A 16,017-nucleotide genomic window follows, 5' to 3' on the forward strand; every position below is an offset into this window, starting at 1 on the left:
GGTTAACTATTCGAATGAATCAAACGTATATCTCATTATGCTGTGGTATAATATCTGTTTATCAAATGTGTGACATAATTACATAAAGTCATAAAGTACTACTTAACAGATATTAAACAAAAAGACATTCAATCTTGTTCTACATAGAGTTCTTGTAAGAGATCTCGTATTGAGATCTATATCTTGATACACAAAATATGCAATCAGATTCAAAACTTAATTACAGGTTCTCTTAACCAAGAGAGCCTCTTCCGAAATTCTAAAAACTATTTAACCCCCCCCCCTAACTACTTCTTTTGTTTCCCCTTTAACGATAATTTACACTTTTCATTGCATCGTCCTCAAAAGATAATTTACAAAGAGTTTTTTATTTATTTATTTTTATTAGAAAGCTACTTAACACCTAACAATTAAACCGTAAAATATCTTAGCTTATCTTACTTTGAGCACTTCCGACTGGATACTGAGATCTATGGGGATTTTGATGGGTTCGTGGAAACAACACTTTTTACAACAAGGCGACATTATGGGGCGAACCCCAGACCGCACACACTGCTCGCACCACTCGAACACCACTGACTACAGGCTGCAGATGCCACTCCGAAAATAAAACTCCCGTTTTCGAACCTACAGATCCCCCTTTATCCCTGCAACATTTACTATGTCATTGAGTCTCACAAGAGAAATTAATTTGGCTATTAAATCATTACTGTATCATCATCATCTTCAACATCATCATCGTTTGCAGCTTCATGTCTCTTTCAGCATGTAGTTTTCTTATTCAGTCCTCTCATCTCTATAGTTTTTGGAAAGATTTTTTTTACGTTGTGTGATTTTAAAAATGAAACAAAACAGTGGGAAAATGACTTTTATTACCAATGTAATACATTTATATATACAACAGTGTAACTAAGATTAACTTCGTCTATGTTTGTTACTGAAAATTAGATGCAGGTATTTTATCTTTCTTTACTCGATTATCTATCCTGAAGACCTACATATTTTGTTTTCAGAAAAGATGGTTTAATTTATTGTTATTTGTACTGTTTTAGCGAATTTCCCTAAGTAGATATTACCGTAGGTGGCATGGTAAGACCTAAACCCGGGACCGATTTACTTTTTAATTTTGATGTTCCCAGAGGCCAAAAATACCATTCGTTCAAATTTGTATAAATATAATAGATTTATTTTTATATAAATATATAAATACAAAGATACATGTATAAATATATGTGTCCGTGAACGCCATATCTTGAGTTATTTCTGTCCGATTTTGATGAAATTTGGTTTAAAGGTGTAAGGCGAGATAAACTTGAATGAGTTCACGAACCAGCATAATCGGACCATGGGAACGGGGTTTTGCGGGGTTTTCATGGGGTAAAAATTGGGTTATCTAATTTTTGACCCTCAAAGCACAAAATTTCCCGATTTATCTCTAGACCTTTTTAAAGAGCTTAAAAAAACAAATAATTTAGTATATCAAAGTGCTTTTGTACAGTTGTTGGTTACGGAGAAAATTCAAAAATCTTTACATTTAAAATTCCCAAGTTATTTTTATGGAGAATATTGTAAAATGTTGTAGTTTGCTTGTTTATGGATATATTTTGATCAAACATTGCAAATTTATTTATTTTATAATGAGCTATTAATATTTTACTAAAAAACACACTTTATTGGTCTCCTTGTAGCAGCAAACCTAGATACTCGTCAAACCTAATGTTGTTTAAATAGATTTAATTGAAAATCAATTAAGAAAATGGAAATTCGCTTAGTCGGCAGGTTTGCTGCGGCAAGGGTGTTTTATTTATTGAGTACTTTCAATGGTCGAAAATATGTATAGACCCACTTTCACTCGTATTTTGAACGTTACTTTTCGCTACACTACAAAGAATAATTATTTTCTTCAGGTAATGCCTTCAATTTAAAGTTTATATTTACTTTAGTTGTTGACAATTAAAACGGTTGATAAAACAATAACGAATGTTCGTTTACGTCGGCAAAATCTAAAAAAGATAGTAAACATTACTTTCGCATACTAAACATTCTTTTACCGTAGTAAACAATGTAATGATAGATTTTCGAAAGTGTTATAACATGTAACGAAAACAGGTCATTTCACAGTAGTGTAGCGAAAAATTGTTTTTCATCAATCTGTATTCGAAAATAGCCCATTTACATACAGCTGAGATCATCGAAAATTTTCAATTTCCATACAACAAAAACAAATAGTGATCAGCTGACTTTTCCTGGCATAAACATTACTTTCGCAACACAAACATTACTTTCGCAACACAAACATTACTTTCGCGACACAAATAATACTTTGCCTAACATCAACAAAGTTACGTTATAATTTTTTAAGTTTGATGAAGTAGTTTTTTCATCGCGATAAAAAAGTATCGTTCAATACTCGTCACGAAAGTCCCATTTCGGGGCTCGATAAGAAAGAAGTAAAACACGATCTCGCTCCGAAATGGGCCACTTTCGTGACTAGTAGTGAAATATACTATTACTGCATAGCACATTTTTAGCAGTTACATGAATTAATAAATCAAGGTGGTGTGGGCCCTACTCTATTTGTTGTGGTTTTTAAGATCTGTGTGCTCTCTATAATTTATTAACAGTATATTATTTAACGTGTTCGGAATGCCAATGTCAAAGGAATAATTATTTGCTAACAAGTTTAATCTATGATTAGATGGGATGGCACCTGCCCTCTTCTATCACTTATGAACTATTTATGTGTTCAAGAAAGAAGATCACAAGTTTTTGATAAGTACAATCCCGTCCATTCCTATCTAGATATGGGATAATGACAATGCCACAATCATGCAATTGCAGAATAAGTATGTTGTTGTAAAATTGGAGTTCAATGTTTGCCAGATTAAGGAATGTATTAGTATTAGTGGTTGAAGTAAATTACAAACTAAAATTTAAACAGTTAATGTTGTAAATGAAGAAGTTTTAACTTCGTTAGTCACACATGCTTAAGTAAATTATGTGATTATATATACATGGATTTAGCCCTAATATGTTTTTTTATGTTTTGTTGGCCTATCAGATTAAACATTTAACTCCTTAATTTACATTTTCGTGAGCGAAGCTACGGCGGGTTTGCTAGTTATAACAAAATAGATTTTTAAAAAGTTAAATTATTTAAATTGCATTTTAAATAATAATGGTTTTAATGATTTTGGTGAGATGCGGACACCGCCTTCTCTAGGTTATTAGACTTAGACACGCATGTCAATATTCCAAACCAAACTAACTGTCATACCGTTAACAACGATTCTCTGATACCATTGGAAATTTTGTTCACTGACAAAATTCGCAGGATGTGCTGCTATATCTAAGATTATTTTGGAGGATTTAACTTTTTTGGATATGTTAATGTACCAACACAAAATGTTATAGTACCATTAAGTTTTATTATTTTTATTTTGCCCTTTGCAGATTTGTATTTTGTATCTGCGAACGGGCAATTTCTACGCTGTCCTAGGGGAGTAAAAATATTCCGTTTCGGGATAAACCTCCACTAAGGGGGAAAAACGTGGGGGACGCTCGGGATAAAATACTGAGACCACCGCATAACACTTCTCAGACACCGGACGAGTATTTTGGGCCTGGTGAGCGGGACCCAGCCTTCCCACATCAATGGGGACGTATAAAATAACTCTCGGGACATAATTTAAACACAAAAAACCATGTTTATCGTGTTTTGGCCTTATGCATGTGTCTGTTATTGATAGTGCTAAATTATGCAGCCATTGAGCTAATGGACATCTCAAGTTCAATTAGTTTCGACCTATTCAGCTATTTAATTATTAAATCCTCTTTTGGAAACCCAAGGACTTTGGGACCCTATTGAGTTTGTGTTGTGATTGTTCGATACAAAAATACGAATGCTGTAGACACTGTAAAAGGCTCTCAGGAATGTTTGCTAACGTGTAAATGAAACATGTATTGAACATCTAGAATCTCTTTGTATCACCCTTTCACTTGTTAAACTGTTCCTTTGTAGTTAAAACATGTAAAACTAGAGGATAGTAAATATTATCAGTGAATCTTAAACAATAGGTTTTGTCCAGTTTTTTTTCCCATTTTGACCAGAGCTCTTTGCACGTACACTTAGTTGCTTCATCAGATGATTCTCTGGCCGGAACTATTCCTCAAATTACAATCAACCATAAACAAGAAAAGGAGAAGGATTTGAGAATAATTTGAGTAGCTAACTCTTCCCAATATCGAATCGCATACGAGTTGATTCACTCGTAACTGATTTAACTCAGTTATGATTTTGGTCCATGACATTATTTTTGCTTTGTTTTGGTATATCCTCCTTAATATCTACGTAGGAAGCATTTAGTATAAACATTATTCTTCCGCTTTCAGAAGTTTCGTGTATAGGCCAAAAATCAAACCTGTTCAAACCGATGCCCGAGACGCTAACCCCTAGGAAACATACAACTAGAATAGTAGATGACCAAAGATATATTGTGTCATCTACTATCCTGTACTCAGTACTCGTGATGGACACTAGAGATCAGCCATGATTCACAAATGACCTGGCACTTAGCTTAGTTTCTAGACTGACAGGAGATGGACTGCCTGACATTCCTTCGGCTGACAGACACCTTGGTACTTTGCCAAAGCCTTTCTTTTTCTTCTTCTTCCACTCCTCTTCCCTTGCGATTCATCGCTTTCGTCTTCAAATAAGTTTTTGTCAGAGAACTAAAATTGTATCAACACGGTTCATGGTTTTATCAGTGTAGGTAAGGAGTTAAAAGAAGCAGTTTGTTCTGAATGTGTCTAGATTTGTTAACTTTTTCTATTTCTTTCTGTCCCGATTGTAAATTTTATTATGGAAGCATAGCAAGAACCATGAATATCGTAAATTGATAGAAAAAATGTGTTGCAAAATCTCAAATCTTGGGAACAATCAGGAATTAAAATTAGTTTTGACAGTGTTCTTAAACAAGATTCCATTCAATGCCGCATGAAGTCCACGTAAATGATTGAATGGTGTTAAAAGAATAATCCGTACACAAAAATAGCGGATGATAAATAAATGGGGTAGGAGATTTTATTAACACAAATTATTTGCAATCTGTTAGCCTATTTGGTAATCAAATACATAAAATGTTTTATTTTCTACGTTGAGCTTCCCTGTAAGTGTTAGGACCTTTTTTTACTACAGAATGACTTGGATCCAAATCTACTTTGTCGTACAGTATGGGGTTCTCTGAACGTTTGCCCCTGTGAAAAACATTCATCATCAAACATGATCGCTTTAATCAATACTTAAAAAACCTTCTTTTAAGTGCCGATAAAACCTTTTCAAATATTTTAATCGTGTTACAGAAATTCCATGGGGTTTGGTGATCGGAGAAATCTGATGCAATTACTGTCTGAGCCCACAAACACATAGGAGCGACAAGGTTGTTGTGGTACCAAAATAAAACACCCCTTTGCCAAGTTTGAGCCCACCTTTGTCGCTGCCACTTGCTCTTTGCAACTCTTTACAAACACAGGCTAAATTTATTTCCTCATTTATACGCACGAACAGTGGACTCACTGAATCGACACGTCATAATGCGTTTGATTTCAAGAGTCAATTTTGTAGGCTACAAGCGAATGGTGTTCCCGAATTCATGAGGTCGGAAAGCGACAGATCCCCCAAGAATGCGGGCGAAGCGCCAGATATGAAATGATCTCACCTCAACAAACGTAATAAATCCCGTTTTGGCTACTTCATTGCGCTGTGTTGGTTGAAAACAGTAAGAACAGACGTGATAGTCAATAACAAAGCAGATGCTTTTAGAACACATAGGGAGAGGTGGCCAATTTGGAAGCAAACTGACGAATGATTAAGACGCTTTTATTTAATTTAAAATAGCCCAATAAAGGTTTTAAAACATCATTGTTTGGATCCATCAAACGCTGAAAGACATGCTGCAATATCTAAACTCGTGTGTGCAAAACATCACATTGATGCTATGTTAGATTTTGATCTGCGTCCAAGTTTTAGATTCAAGTACAATACAAAGAGTTGGCTGAGTGGAATGAACAGTCTGTTATCAATAACAATGCAGAACATTTTAAACAAAAGTCAAGAGTCGAAGCCAATTTGGAATCAAACGGACGAAATTATTACGACATACCTTTTAATTTATAACTGTCAGGTCATTTTAGGTGTTAAAAATCGAAGTTTATCACGGCATAATCCAGTTACAATGGTAGCTAAATCAGTATCAGTATAAGCATTTTTAAGTGTGGATACATCGCAATGGTACAGAAAAGCTTACAACAAACACAAAATTACAACAGTCTGAGGATAGAAATATTCATACAAGTGCGACGTGCAAACAAAATACCCCCGCCGCAGCAAACCTGCCGTCTAAGCGAATTTCCATTTGGCCGAATTGATTTTCAATTGATCTATTTAAATAACATTAGGTTTAACGAGTACCTAGGTTTGCTGCTACAAGGAAACTAATAAAGTAGTGTGTTTTTAGTAAAATATTGATAGCTTACTATAAAATAAATAAATTTGCCAAGTTTTATCAAAATATATCCATAAACAAGCAAACTACAACATTTTACAATATTCTCCATAAGAATAACATGGGAATTTTAAATTTACCATTTTTTTAGTTTTCTCCGTAACCAATAACCGTACAAAAACACTTTGATATACTGAATTGTTTGTTTTTTTAAGCTCTTTAAGAAGGTTTAGAGAAAAATTGGGAAATTTTGTGTTTTGAGGGTAAAAAGTGAGAAAAACCAATTTTTACCCCATAAAACCCCCCATAAAACCCTGTTCCCATGGTCCGATCATGCTGGATCGCGAACTCATTCAAGTTTATCCCGCCTTACACCTTCAAACCAAATTTCATCAAAATCGGATAAAAAATTACTCAAGTTATCGTGTTCACGGACACATATATATATATATAAATCTATATATATATCTATATATATATATATATATATATATATATATATATATATACATATATAAAAATTTGAACGAATGGTGTTTTTGGCCTCTGGGGACATTAAAATGAAAAAGTAAATCGGTCCCGGGCCTAAGTCTTACCATGAGACCTACGGTAATAGCTACTTCCCTATAGGGAAATTCGCTAAAAAGACCAGTCACGTCTATTAATTTTAGTGATAATTAATTGGAAATTAACAATCCAATAAAGGCCTACTAAGGTTTAACACGTTTCTAATTTAATCTTCAAGAAGATCTGGTAATTGAAATGAATATAATTTGAAATAAAAACATCACCAATATTTTACGAATCTTTAATTTTATGAAATAATTGTAATAAAATTAAAAGTTCATAAAATATTGGTGATGTTTATATTTTAAATTATATAAGTTTGATTTGGATTTCACATCACACGTTAGATTTCGCCAACCTCAACACAAAAGGGTGCGTATTTTAAGGGAAAGAAGAGTTAAGGTCGAGTTTCGAATGAATGAGATGATAGCTTTGTTGCTGGGTAAGATTGTCTTGGCTATAAGCCAGAACTATTTAGCTAGTCAACCAATCGAGCCATCGAACTACAGACTTGCCTGGCAAAACCTGCAACCCCTTGAATTACTTCGAGAGCGAAGTATCCACTCGGCTACCCAGCTAATTTAATCAATAAGTTTAGTTTCTCTGAGATACAATGCAGAGAGACACGTGTGCCAAAGTGAACCTATAGGTTAGTTAGTTTTGCATGGCTCTTACGTCACCAAGTCACGTGACCACCCAAGTGATGTCGACCAATCACGAGACACACACGTGACTCACGGGTGTTCTCCGCGGTCATTGTTGCGCCCCAAGCTGTTATGACAAGCTTGTAATTGAACCGATGGGTCGGGCTTGTTAACTCTGGCAGGACTATAGTTTATCAGCTCGTCTGATAGTTAGCTGAAAGTATTATTCTATCTGCTAATACCTTGATAAATATAAAGATTCGGGGTGTAATGCAGGATTGGTTCGATTGTTGAACGGTGTGAGGTGGTTGTAAAAAATTGGTTCGTTTTGCTGTTTGTTTGGGTTATTGATAGGTTAAATTTTATTCAATATCACAGAGACTAAGCACATATTGAACTTGTCTTTTTGATTATTTACCGATAAAATCAAATATTTACCAATTTCAACTCATAACTTATCCCTCCATATGGACCAGCTGTAGCCAGATTTTTGTTTAAAAACTGTAGTTGTGTGAGCCAGTCACAGAATGCACTAGTGACTAAAACTCCACCTTATTTTTCTTATTTTATATTTTCCACCTCATTTTATTGTTGCTGGCCAAGTTGATTTGTCATAACAGTTGATACAGATCACAATAAGTATTTCCATTAGTTTGAATTGGTAAAAAATTGTGTATTCAACAGAAATCAGTAACTTAGAACAGCACGATCTGTCGGTGGCTCACATCAACTACGAAGATTTTGGCAAAAAAGCTGGCTACAAATTTAACATGGGGATGGAATGTCTAGTATTACCATAGAATATGTTTTATCTATGGTATTACTAAACAGGACGTTAAACCATAACTTATAATTTCTGTAAATTAAAATTTTTAGAACAAACAAATGGGAACTGAATCTTTAAAATGTAGCATTATGTAAAATGTATTGTATTTTATAAATGGTGTAAAGGAAATGCCACATAGTAGTTCAGCTGCTTAACATATAATTCCTGAATTTCTGAATTAATATATGAAGAATTATTGAATTCTAGTGGCAGTGACCTTTTGTAACAAAACGTAAATTAAGTTAAACCCTCTTAATTTGACTAACTCATTTAAGTACAGTAATATTATTCACCAGCAATAAATTTCTTGTGTACATTGCAAAAACACGTGAAATTATCGTTGTACAGTATAAAAATAAAACAAGCTACCATCCATCTAGAACCCAATAAATTTTAGAGATTAAGAGTTATTTTCAACACTTTAATAGCCTATGTCGAAGAGGTGTTTTCGTTGGCAGGGGCTCAATGGGACGCTACTCAGGCCAATATGACATCACAGTATCACATGGTGTCACATGTAACATTTCCAACATCACATGATGTCACGTGTCACATTGCTAACATCACATGATGTCTCACGATTCATCACATGTACATTGTACATCACTCATGTAACTGGATAGAGGCTTCAAAATAATTAATCACACCAGTTTACGAACATTTTACAGTTAACTACACATTTACCAACCACCCTTAATTGATCTTAAGTTTACATAGGAGGATTGAATTACAGTATATTTAACTATCCAAAAGATACTGATCAGATATTCCTCAGCAACTGTCGAATATAACTAAACTAACTATTGTAAACTATATATGACCAGCTTTAAGTATACAAGCTAGTTGGCTTATATTTTCCGCCAGAAATTGCTATAAAAATTATAATACGACATTACAATGTTTTATTCGTCTACATCCTTAAAACCCCATATTTACCCTCTGAAACTTATGATTATAACATGTAAGGCATTTGTGGATGTTCCACCAAAGTTAATCATTAGAAAGAAGTATTTTGCTTCAACAAAACTAAGTATAGTAGGCTCGACTCACCGGAAGCACGAAGCTCTGATGGTCGAGTGGTACGAGTGGTTTTTCAGGCGTTGGTCTACTTGCTAGGTAGTAGGCAGACCCAGCGGCCACCGCCGTGAGGGCCAGAGCACCTACGGGGCCTCCTACGTACTGCAGATACTGGTCCATGTCTTCTGCTACGACACAACATGCTGTATCAGAATATATAGAATGTATACTGAATTTTATAATCCTCTATATGGACCAGCAAATCACAAATTATTGGAAAAATCTATTATGAAAGTGATACCTGTAATACAGTCGAATTTGTGGTCATCGTTTAATCGAATAAAAATATAACCATATGGCAGACCAAAATGAAGCTTAAACCATAATTCACTAGGTGGTAAAATAAGGTTTTTACTTTAACATGAATAATATATGTCTAGCTATTTTATACAGCATATCTAAAGAACAAAATTATTATATTCCGCGTTCTGTTCCCGTTGTGAAGTTATATCAAGTATAACACTATAGAAGTATAGCAGCTCGTTTCAATTAAAATCGAACATTTACTGCAAAAATTCTATTTATTTTTAACCCATGTAAACATTAAAGATACCATATATTACAGTAAATTGTATGTTCAGTTTAGTTTGGATAAAAAGTTGGTGTATACGACGTTATAAATTCGTAATTTACAACAGCCCACCCAGTAAGATGCTCAATCCAACTAGGTACATTGTTATTGTAGAACTGTCCACAGCTCGTAAACGGGGATCAGATGTTAACCTATTAAACCTCTTTTGGTGAAAAATGAACACACAATCTTTTCCGTCGCCACCCAACCCTTGTGGAGATGGACATACAGTATAGATTTGTTTTAAAACAAACTACCCTACTTCGATTTCCTAAAATTGAGCAAATGTGTTCATTCAAGTATACCTGCATTAGCACTTAAAAATTGACCACACCCGTAAACCTTTACAAGCTGTCAATGTCCAGTATTTCATTACAAGAGTGGTTCCGGCGTTAACGTTAGTTAATGTTTACAACTTGGTCGAAACAATGTTTTCTTAACTGCTCCCATTCAAACAAGTTATTTTCGCAAATCAATCAGCGAAAATGAACACTTAACAGCGCAATACACAAATTTCACACCTACATCAAAAGTTAACATTCAAGTGAATTATTTGTACATAGATTGCGTAACAAAACCAGGTGTTCTATTATTTGAAGTATAAATAATAGACTGAGAGACTGGAGTGATCTTAAGAGGGTTCTACCCACGATTACTATAAAAATACCGGTATGGATCATAAACATAAACAAATTACGTTTTTGGCCCGAAAGTAATAGATATTTACATTACAAGTGTAGTAAGAGCATCTTTACATCACGCAGGTGAATGTTGTGCAACGAGCGGAAGCTAGTTGCATAATTCTCCTAAGTGATGTAAACAAGCTCTTGCGTAACGTGTAAAGTACAAGATTTTACCTGACCCGAAAATATACAGGAGGTTACATCTTCTAACATTAACGTTCATTTACAAACAAAAGCTAGGTTAGGAAAATTCTTTAAAGCATAACAATAAAATTCAAGCGCACAGCTGATTTCTAGCGTTGAGCGTCGTTGGCTCCATAGAGGTATATTTTTTAAGTTAACCACTCAATGTTATTTAAATGGGTTTCATTACCTCACGGAGTGAGTTTTTTCAACTTTACATAACTCGTGAAGTAAAGAAGTTGTATACATCACGCTTGGGATAGGGAAGTTTAACATGGCGGGTTAGGTAAACATTATTTAACATTGCTTCAATGGAACTGCTAAAATATATGTTCAATGCAACAACGTCATTTGTTTATGTTTATGATCCATGGTTCTACCATGTATTGAGCATACTCCTTTAGGGAAGGGAGTATGCTTAATCTAGGGTTATACCCGGCCGCCTGAATTTCAATCTAAGATGGCGGATTATATGGATTGAAATATAGTTTGGGTTTGGACATGCCTCTATTGTATAAGCTCTCAACATTCTAAACCTAATTTGTTTCCAACGATTGTGTGCTTTTTGTGCTTTTAACAAATCAGAGCTTGCAATGGATGGGAAGATTTTTTTAAACTATTATTTAGAAGTTAAAGTCACACGTGAAAAAGATTAATTTACAGATTTTCAAAATGACTTTGTAAATACTTAAATAAACAATTACGAAGTTTCAGTTCATCCAGTGCATAGTTTGGATCTTTGTGAATATTTTACAGTGTATTTCAACTTGATAAACACTTTAATAATACCTCGAGGTTCTTTTTGTAGGACCATGTTTACGCGGTAACCAGCCGGTGGGTAGAACCCTCACAGAGTTTTAAGCGGGGTTTAGGCGAAGGTGCTCAAATATAGACAACATTTTTAATCAACAGTAGTATGTTAGTCAAATAACGACTATCAGTTAAAAGGGGGGAAAATTATAGGTTTTTTTGTAGATTTCAAATCTGCTTTTGATACTATTGACCGATGGGCTTTAATTTTCAAATTATAGTGCTTTGGTGTTTTAACAAAAATGACAGCGATTCTATGGGATTATTACACAGGCACATCGACGGTGGTGCAGAGACGGTGTCATTGAAAGTTTAGAAAAAGCATAGAAACAGCTGTTTTGCCATTTCAAACCATTCAGCAGATTTTTGTGAACCCACAACAATCAAACAAATTAACAAATTAGTAATAAACATTCACGATAATATGCTAATGGCGGCAGAGCAGTTGGATGGGTCGTGGCTTCATGGACTGGCCTACTTGGCTGTTTCTGAAGATTTTTGATGGAAAGAGTTTACCTTTACAACATTGTGACAGATGATGGGTTATTGGGATGATTTAGGAGGATATGTTTTGATAGGCTACCTAGGCAATCTTTCAAAAACGCGTATGGTTCATTTTGCAATTACACAGTTTGCACAATTTTGCACATTTTTTTGGAATCGAAGACTCGTACTAGACCAGCTCGCTCCCCAAATGAAGGGTTGTGAACCGCGTGTTTAAAATAGCTATTGAGATAAATAAAAAATTGATTGAAGAATAGCTTTCAGTCAAAGCAACGTAAACAACGGTAAAACAACGTGTTTCTAATAGCTTATTCTATTAGCTATAAATAAAAAAAGTGACTTGCCAGTTTACAAGTTTAAAGCTAAAAACGGCTAATTTATATTATTGGTTTATATTATAATTTACATTAGAAAAATAAAATAAATAAAATATTATTAATATCTGATAAATGATAGTTTTCAAATGCCCCGTAATACAGTCTGTGTATTCTTTAATCAATGGTCCCCTGATTTTTTTGTTAAAACATACAGCGTCATACGAAAGCGGAAAGAACAATATTTGTCTAATTAGTCACACAAAAAAATATTTGTCACAAACTAAATTTGTCACATTTCACTACGTAACATTGTACATTGGCTATGTAATGTAAAAGGTTACGTATTGATTGTCTTTGTCTAGTATTTTCCTCTAGTTACTAAACAAGCTATGCCCAAGAGACTTTTGCTTGAAAATATGGTAATGGTAATGGTATTATAATGACAATGTAATAATTACTATTAATTATTACATTATTCATATTGCTTTCTATTCCTGTACATAGTAGTCTATATTGAAGTATTGTTTTTGTGAACATTTTCGAGTTTGAGTATGTAGTAATATATCTGTTTTCGGTCCCCCTAAACCCCGTGTCTGTGTGTGGATTTGTAAAACTGTAGCTACTGACGACACCTATTATACGGCCGTTTTTAATACCCGTTAATCTAAGGTATCTCCAGGCGTTGATAATAGATAGCATGGAACATAATATATTGAAAAGGGTTTAAAATTCCATAGTATTGTTTTATGAACCGAACCAGAAAAAAAAATTATTTTCGTGATAGATAATTTTTTTCTTTCGAAACCAGAACTTTGCCCTTGATAACTGTATCAAAATGGTCCTGAAGAAACAGCTTTAACAAAACCATATAAGGATTCTCACTCATATCACAACCCTATAAAAAAACTATTATTTCTTTCATATTCTGGTTAAAATACGCTTCAGTTTCGTCCCCAGCTCTTTAATGTGATAGTGATCTCAAGTGCAGAAAACTTGTTCAAAAACAAGAATTATTTAACTACACATGATGTGTTTCAATTTCAACATGTCTTTACAAAACGTTCCAGAAATAAATATTGCAATATCACGCAGTTTGTTGGTGAACTGAACATCGTCATCCCTATACTCTGTGTCGTCCAACCAAGATCAATATCAACATGGTGCGACGAGTTACTGGCTTTCATTACTAGTTTGATATGTTTGGTCATTTTAAACGTGAACTCGACCAGTCTTTATAAAACTTCTTATTTCCATACGTAGCTGAAAACACTATAAAATACTTCCAACGAAATACTTGGCTGATAATTCAATATAGTCCCATGAACTTTAAGAATTTCTGTGTGTGTGTGTTAAGTGATATTATCTTGCGATCACTACCGGGATTATTATGTAACCCATGTAAAATAAACGTGCAGTGTTTTCTCAATTAGGTATGTACCCACATATGTAATACCCATTAATCTAAGGTATCTCCAGGCGTTGATAATAGATAACATGAAACATATAGCCCATTGAGAATAATTTAAAATTCTATAGTATTGTTTTATGAACCGACATAAACACTTTAGTAGTATAATTAAAGTTAAAAAAAGGTAACTAAGTGAATTAAACACATCCTATAGTGGAAATGTTGTTTGTTAGTTCAGTCAATACTGTATTTGAGATGAGTTATTTATCAAAACGTTAATGAAATTATCGAAAACACCCGATAACACTAAAGACACCCAATATTTTAGATCTATAATGGCATCGTAGGAGGCTATCAATTTAAACTCAGTAAAACGTTCATCTATTAAACAGTTTTGTGCATAACCTATAAAAGACTAACATTTCTACCTGATAATAATCATTTGAATATTTTAATGTTTTCAGCTAGTATACCCAGTTGGCATAGCACCTTATATGCATAAATGTTTAGAATTCCAGGGAATTATTCCACCCCCGGCATGTTACAGTTAAAGATTCACCACCAACTATGTTACCAGCTCTTACATACAAAATTTAGAAAACAACTTCTATCCCAGAATTAGTGGTTATTTATATTCTTATTCATCTATATAAGAATTTATTGGTTTATTTAATTTGTATGTTTTGTGTTTAAGTCATAGATGCATTATATAGTATTTTTGTAAGGGAAGACTTCAAAATCTGGGTTTTTACTATCAAAAATAGACACAATCTTTCAAAAGCATTATTAATCGATATACAATCGTTCGATGACAAATGACAACTGCATCAGAATAGAATCGATTCTTGAAGTCAAAGTGTTAACCTTTTAAATTTGAACTAGAGCTTTTAGCGAATTTCCCTATAGGGAAGTAGCTATTACCGTAGGTGGCACGGTAAGACCTAGGCCCGGGACCGATTTACTTTTTCATTTTGATGTCCTCAGAGGCCAAAAACACCATTCGTTCAAATTTTTATATATATACGTCCGTGAACGCGATAACTTGGGTAATTGTTGCCCGATTTTGATGAAATTTGGTTTAAAGGTGTAAGATGGGATAAACTGGAATGAGTTCGCGAACCAGCATGATCGAACCTTGGGAACGGGGTTTTACAAGGGGTTTTATGGGGTAAAAATAGGTTTTTCTCATTTTTGACCCTGAAAACACAAAAATTCGAAATTTCTCTCTAGACCTTTTTAAAAGGCTTAAAAAACAAATAATTTAATATATCAAAGTGTTTTTGTACGGTCATCGGTAACGGAGAAAATTAAAAAAATTATAAATTTAAAATTCCCATGTTATTCTTATGGATAATATTGTAAAATGTTGTAGTTTGCTTGTTTATGGATATATTTTGATCAAACTTGGATAATTCATTTATTTTATACTAAGCTATTAATATTTCATAAAAAAACATTTTATTAGTTTCCTTGTAGCAGCACACCTAGGTACTCGATAAACCTAATGCTATTTAATTAGGTTTAATTGAAAATAAATTCAGACAAATGGAATTTATTTTCAATTTTTTAGTCGGCAGGTTTGCTGCGGCGGAGGTATTTATTCATTGTGTCACACAGTGTTAGCAAGTAAACAAGTAGAAGTAGAAGTGGTATAAGTAGAAGTGCAGAGCAACGATTATCTTTATCTATATATCTATATCTATATCTATATCTATCTATCTATCTATATATTAATAGGCAAGCATGTTTCTTTAAAACCTTTTTTCTCAGCTTGTGTGCATCGTGGGGTAAATCTGCGCATACCGTTAGAAAGCAATTTTCCTGTAGGTGTGCAGAATCCCTTTATAAATTTAAATAGGCTCAAAGATAAGCACAAAAAATGAGATTGAAAATTTGAAAAAATTAACATGGATTTTATGCGTTG

At 33.8% G+C, this 16,017-nt stretch overlaps 1 protein-coding gene across 4 annotated transcripts in view; it reads right to left on the bottom strand.

Annotated features, from left to right (window-relative positions):
* The window catches only part of LOC128988639 (long-chain-fatty-acid--CoA ligase 1), a 100,414-nt gene that overhangs the window by 68,241 nt on the left and 16,156 nt on the right, over positions 1-16,017 (bottom strand). The window contains exon 2 of one of the 4 annotated variants that reach the window (XM_054410116.1): positions 9,591-9,742. In XM_054410116.1, the coding sequence (XP_054266091.1) occupies positions 9,591-9,742 (152 nt within the window). Of the gene's footprint in view, positions 1-441; positions 587-9,590; positions 9,746-16,017 lie in introns of those variants that run through there. The other 3 variants (XM_054410115.1, XM_054410117.1, XM_054410118.1) reach the window with 3 other exon arrangements.

This window comes from Macrosteles quadrilineatus, unplaced genomic scaffold (assembly GCF_028750875.1).
Source record: "Macrosteles quadrilineatus isolate MER2022 unplaced genomic scaffold, UCM_ALF_1.0 Scaffold_3__2_contigs__length_128488019, whole genome shotgun sequence".
Taxonomy (NCBI): domain Eukaryota; kingdom Metazoa; phylum Arthropoda; class Insecta; order Hemiptera; family Cicadellidae; genus Macrosteles; species Macrosteles quadrilineatus.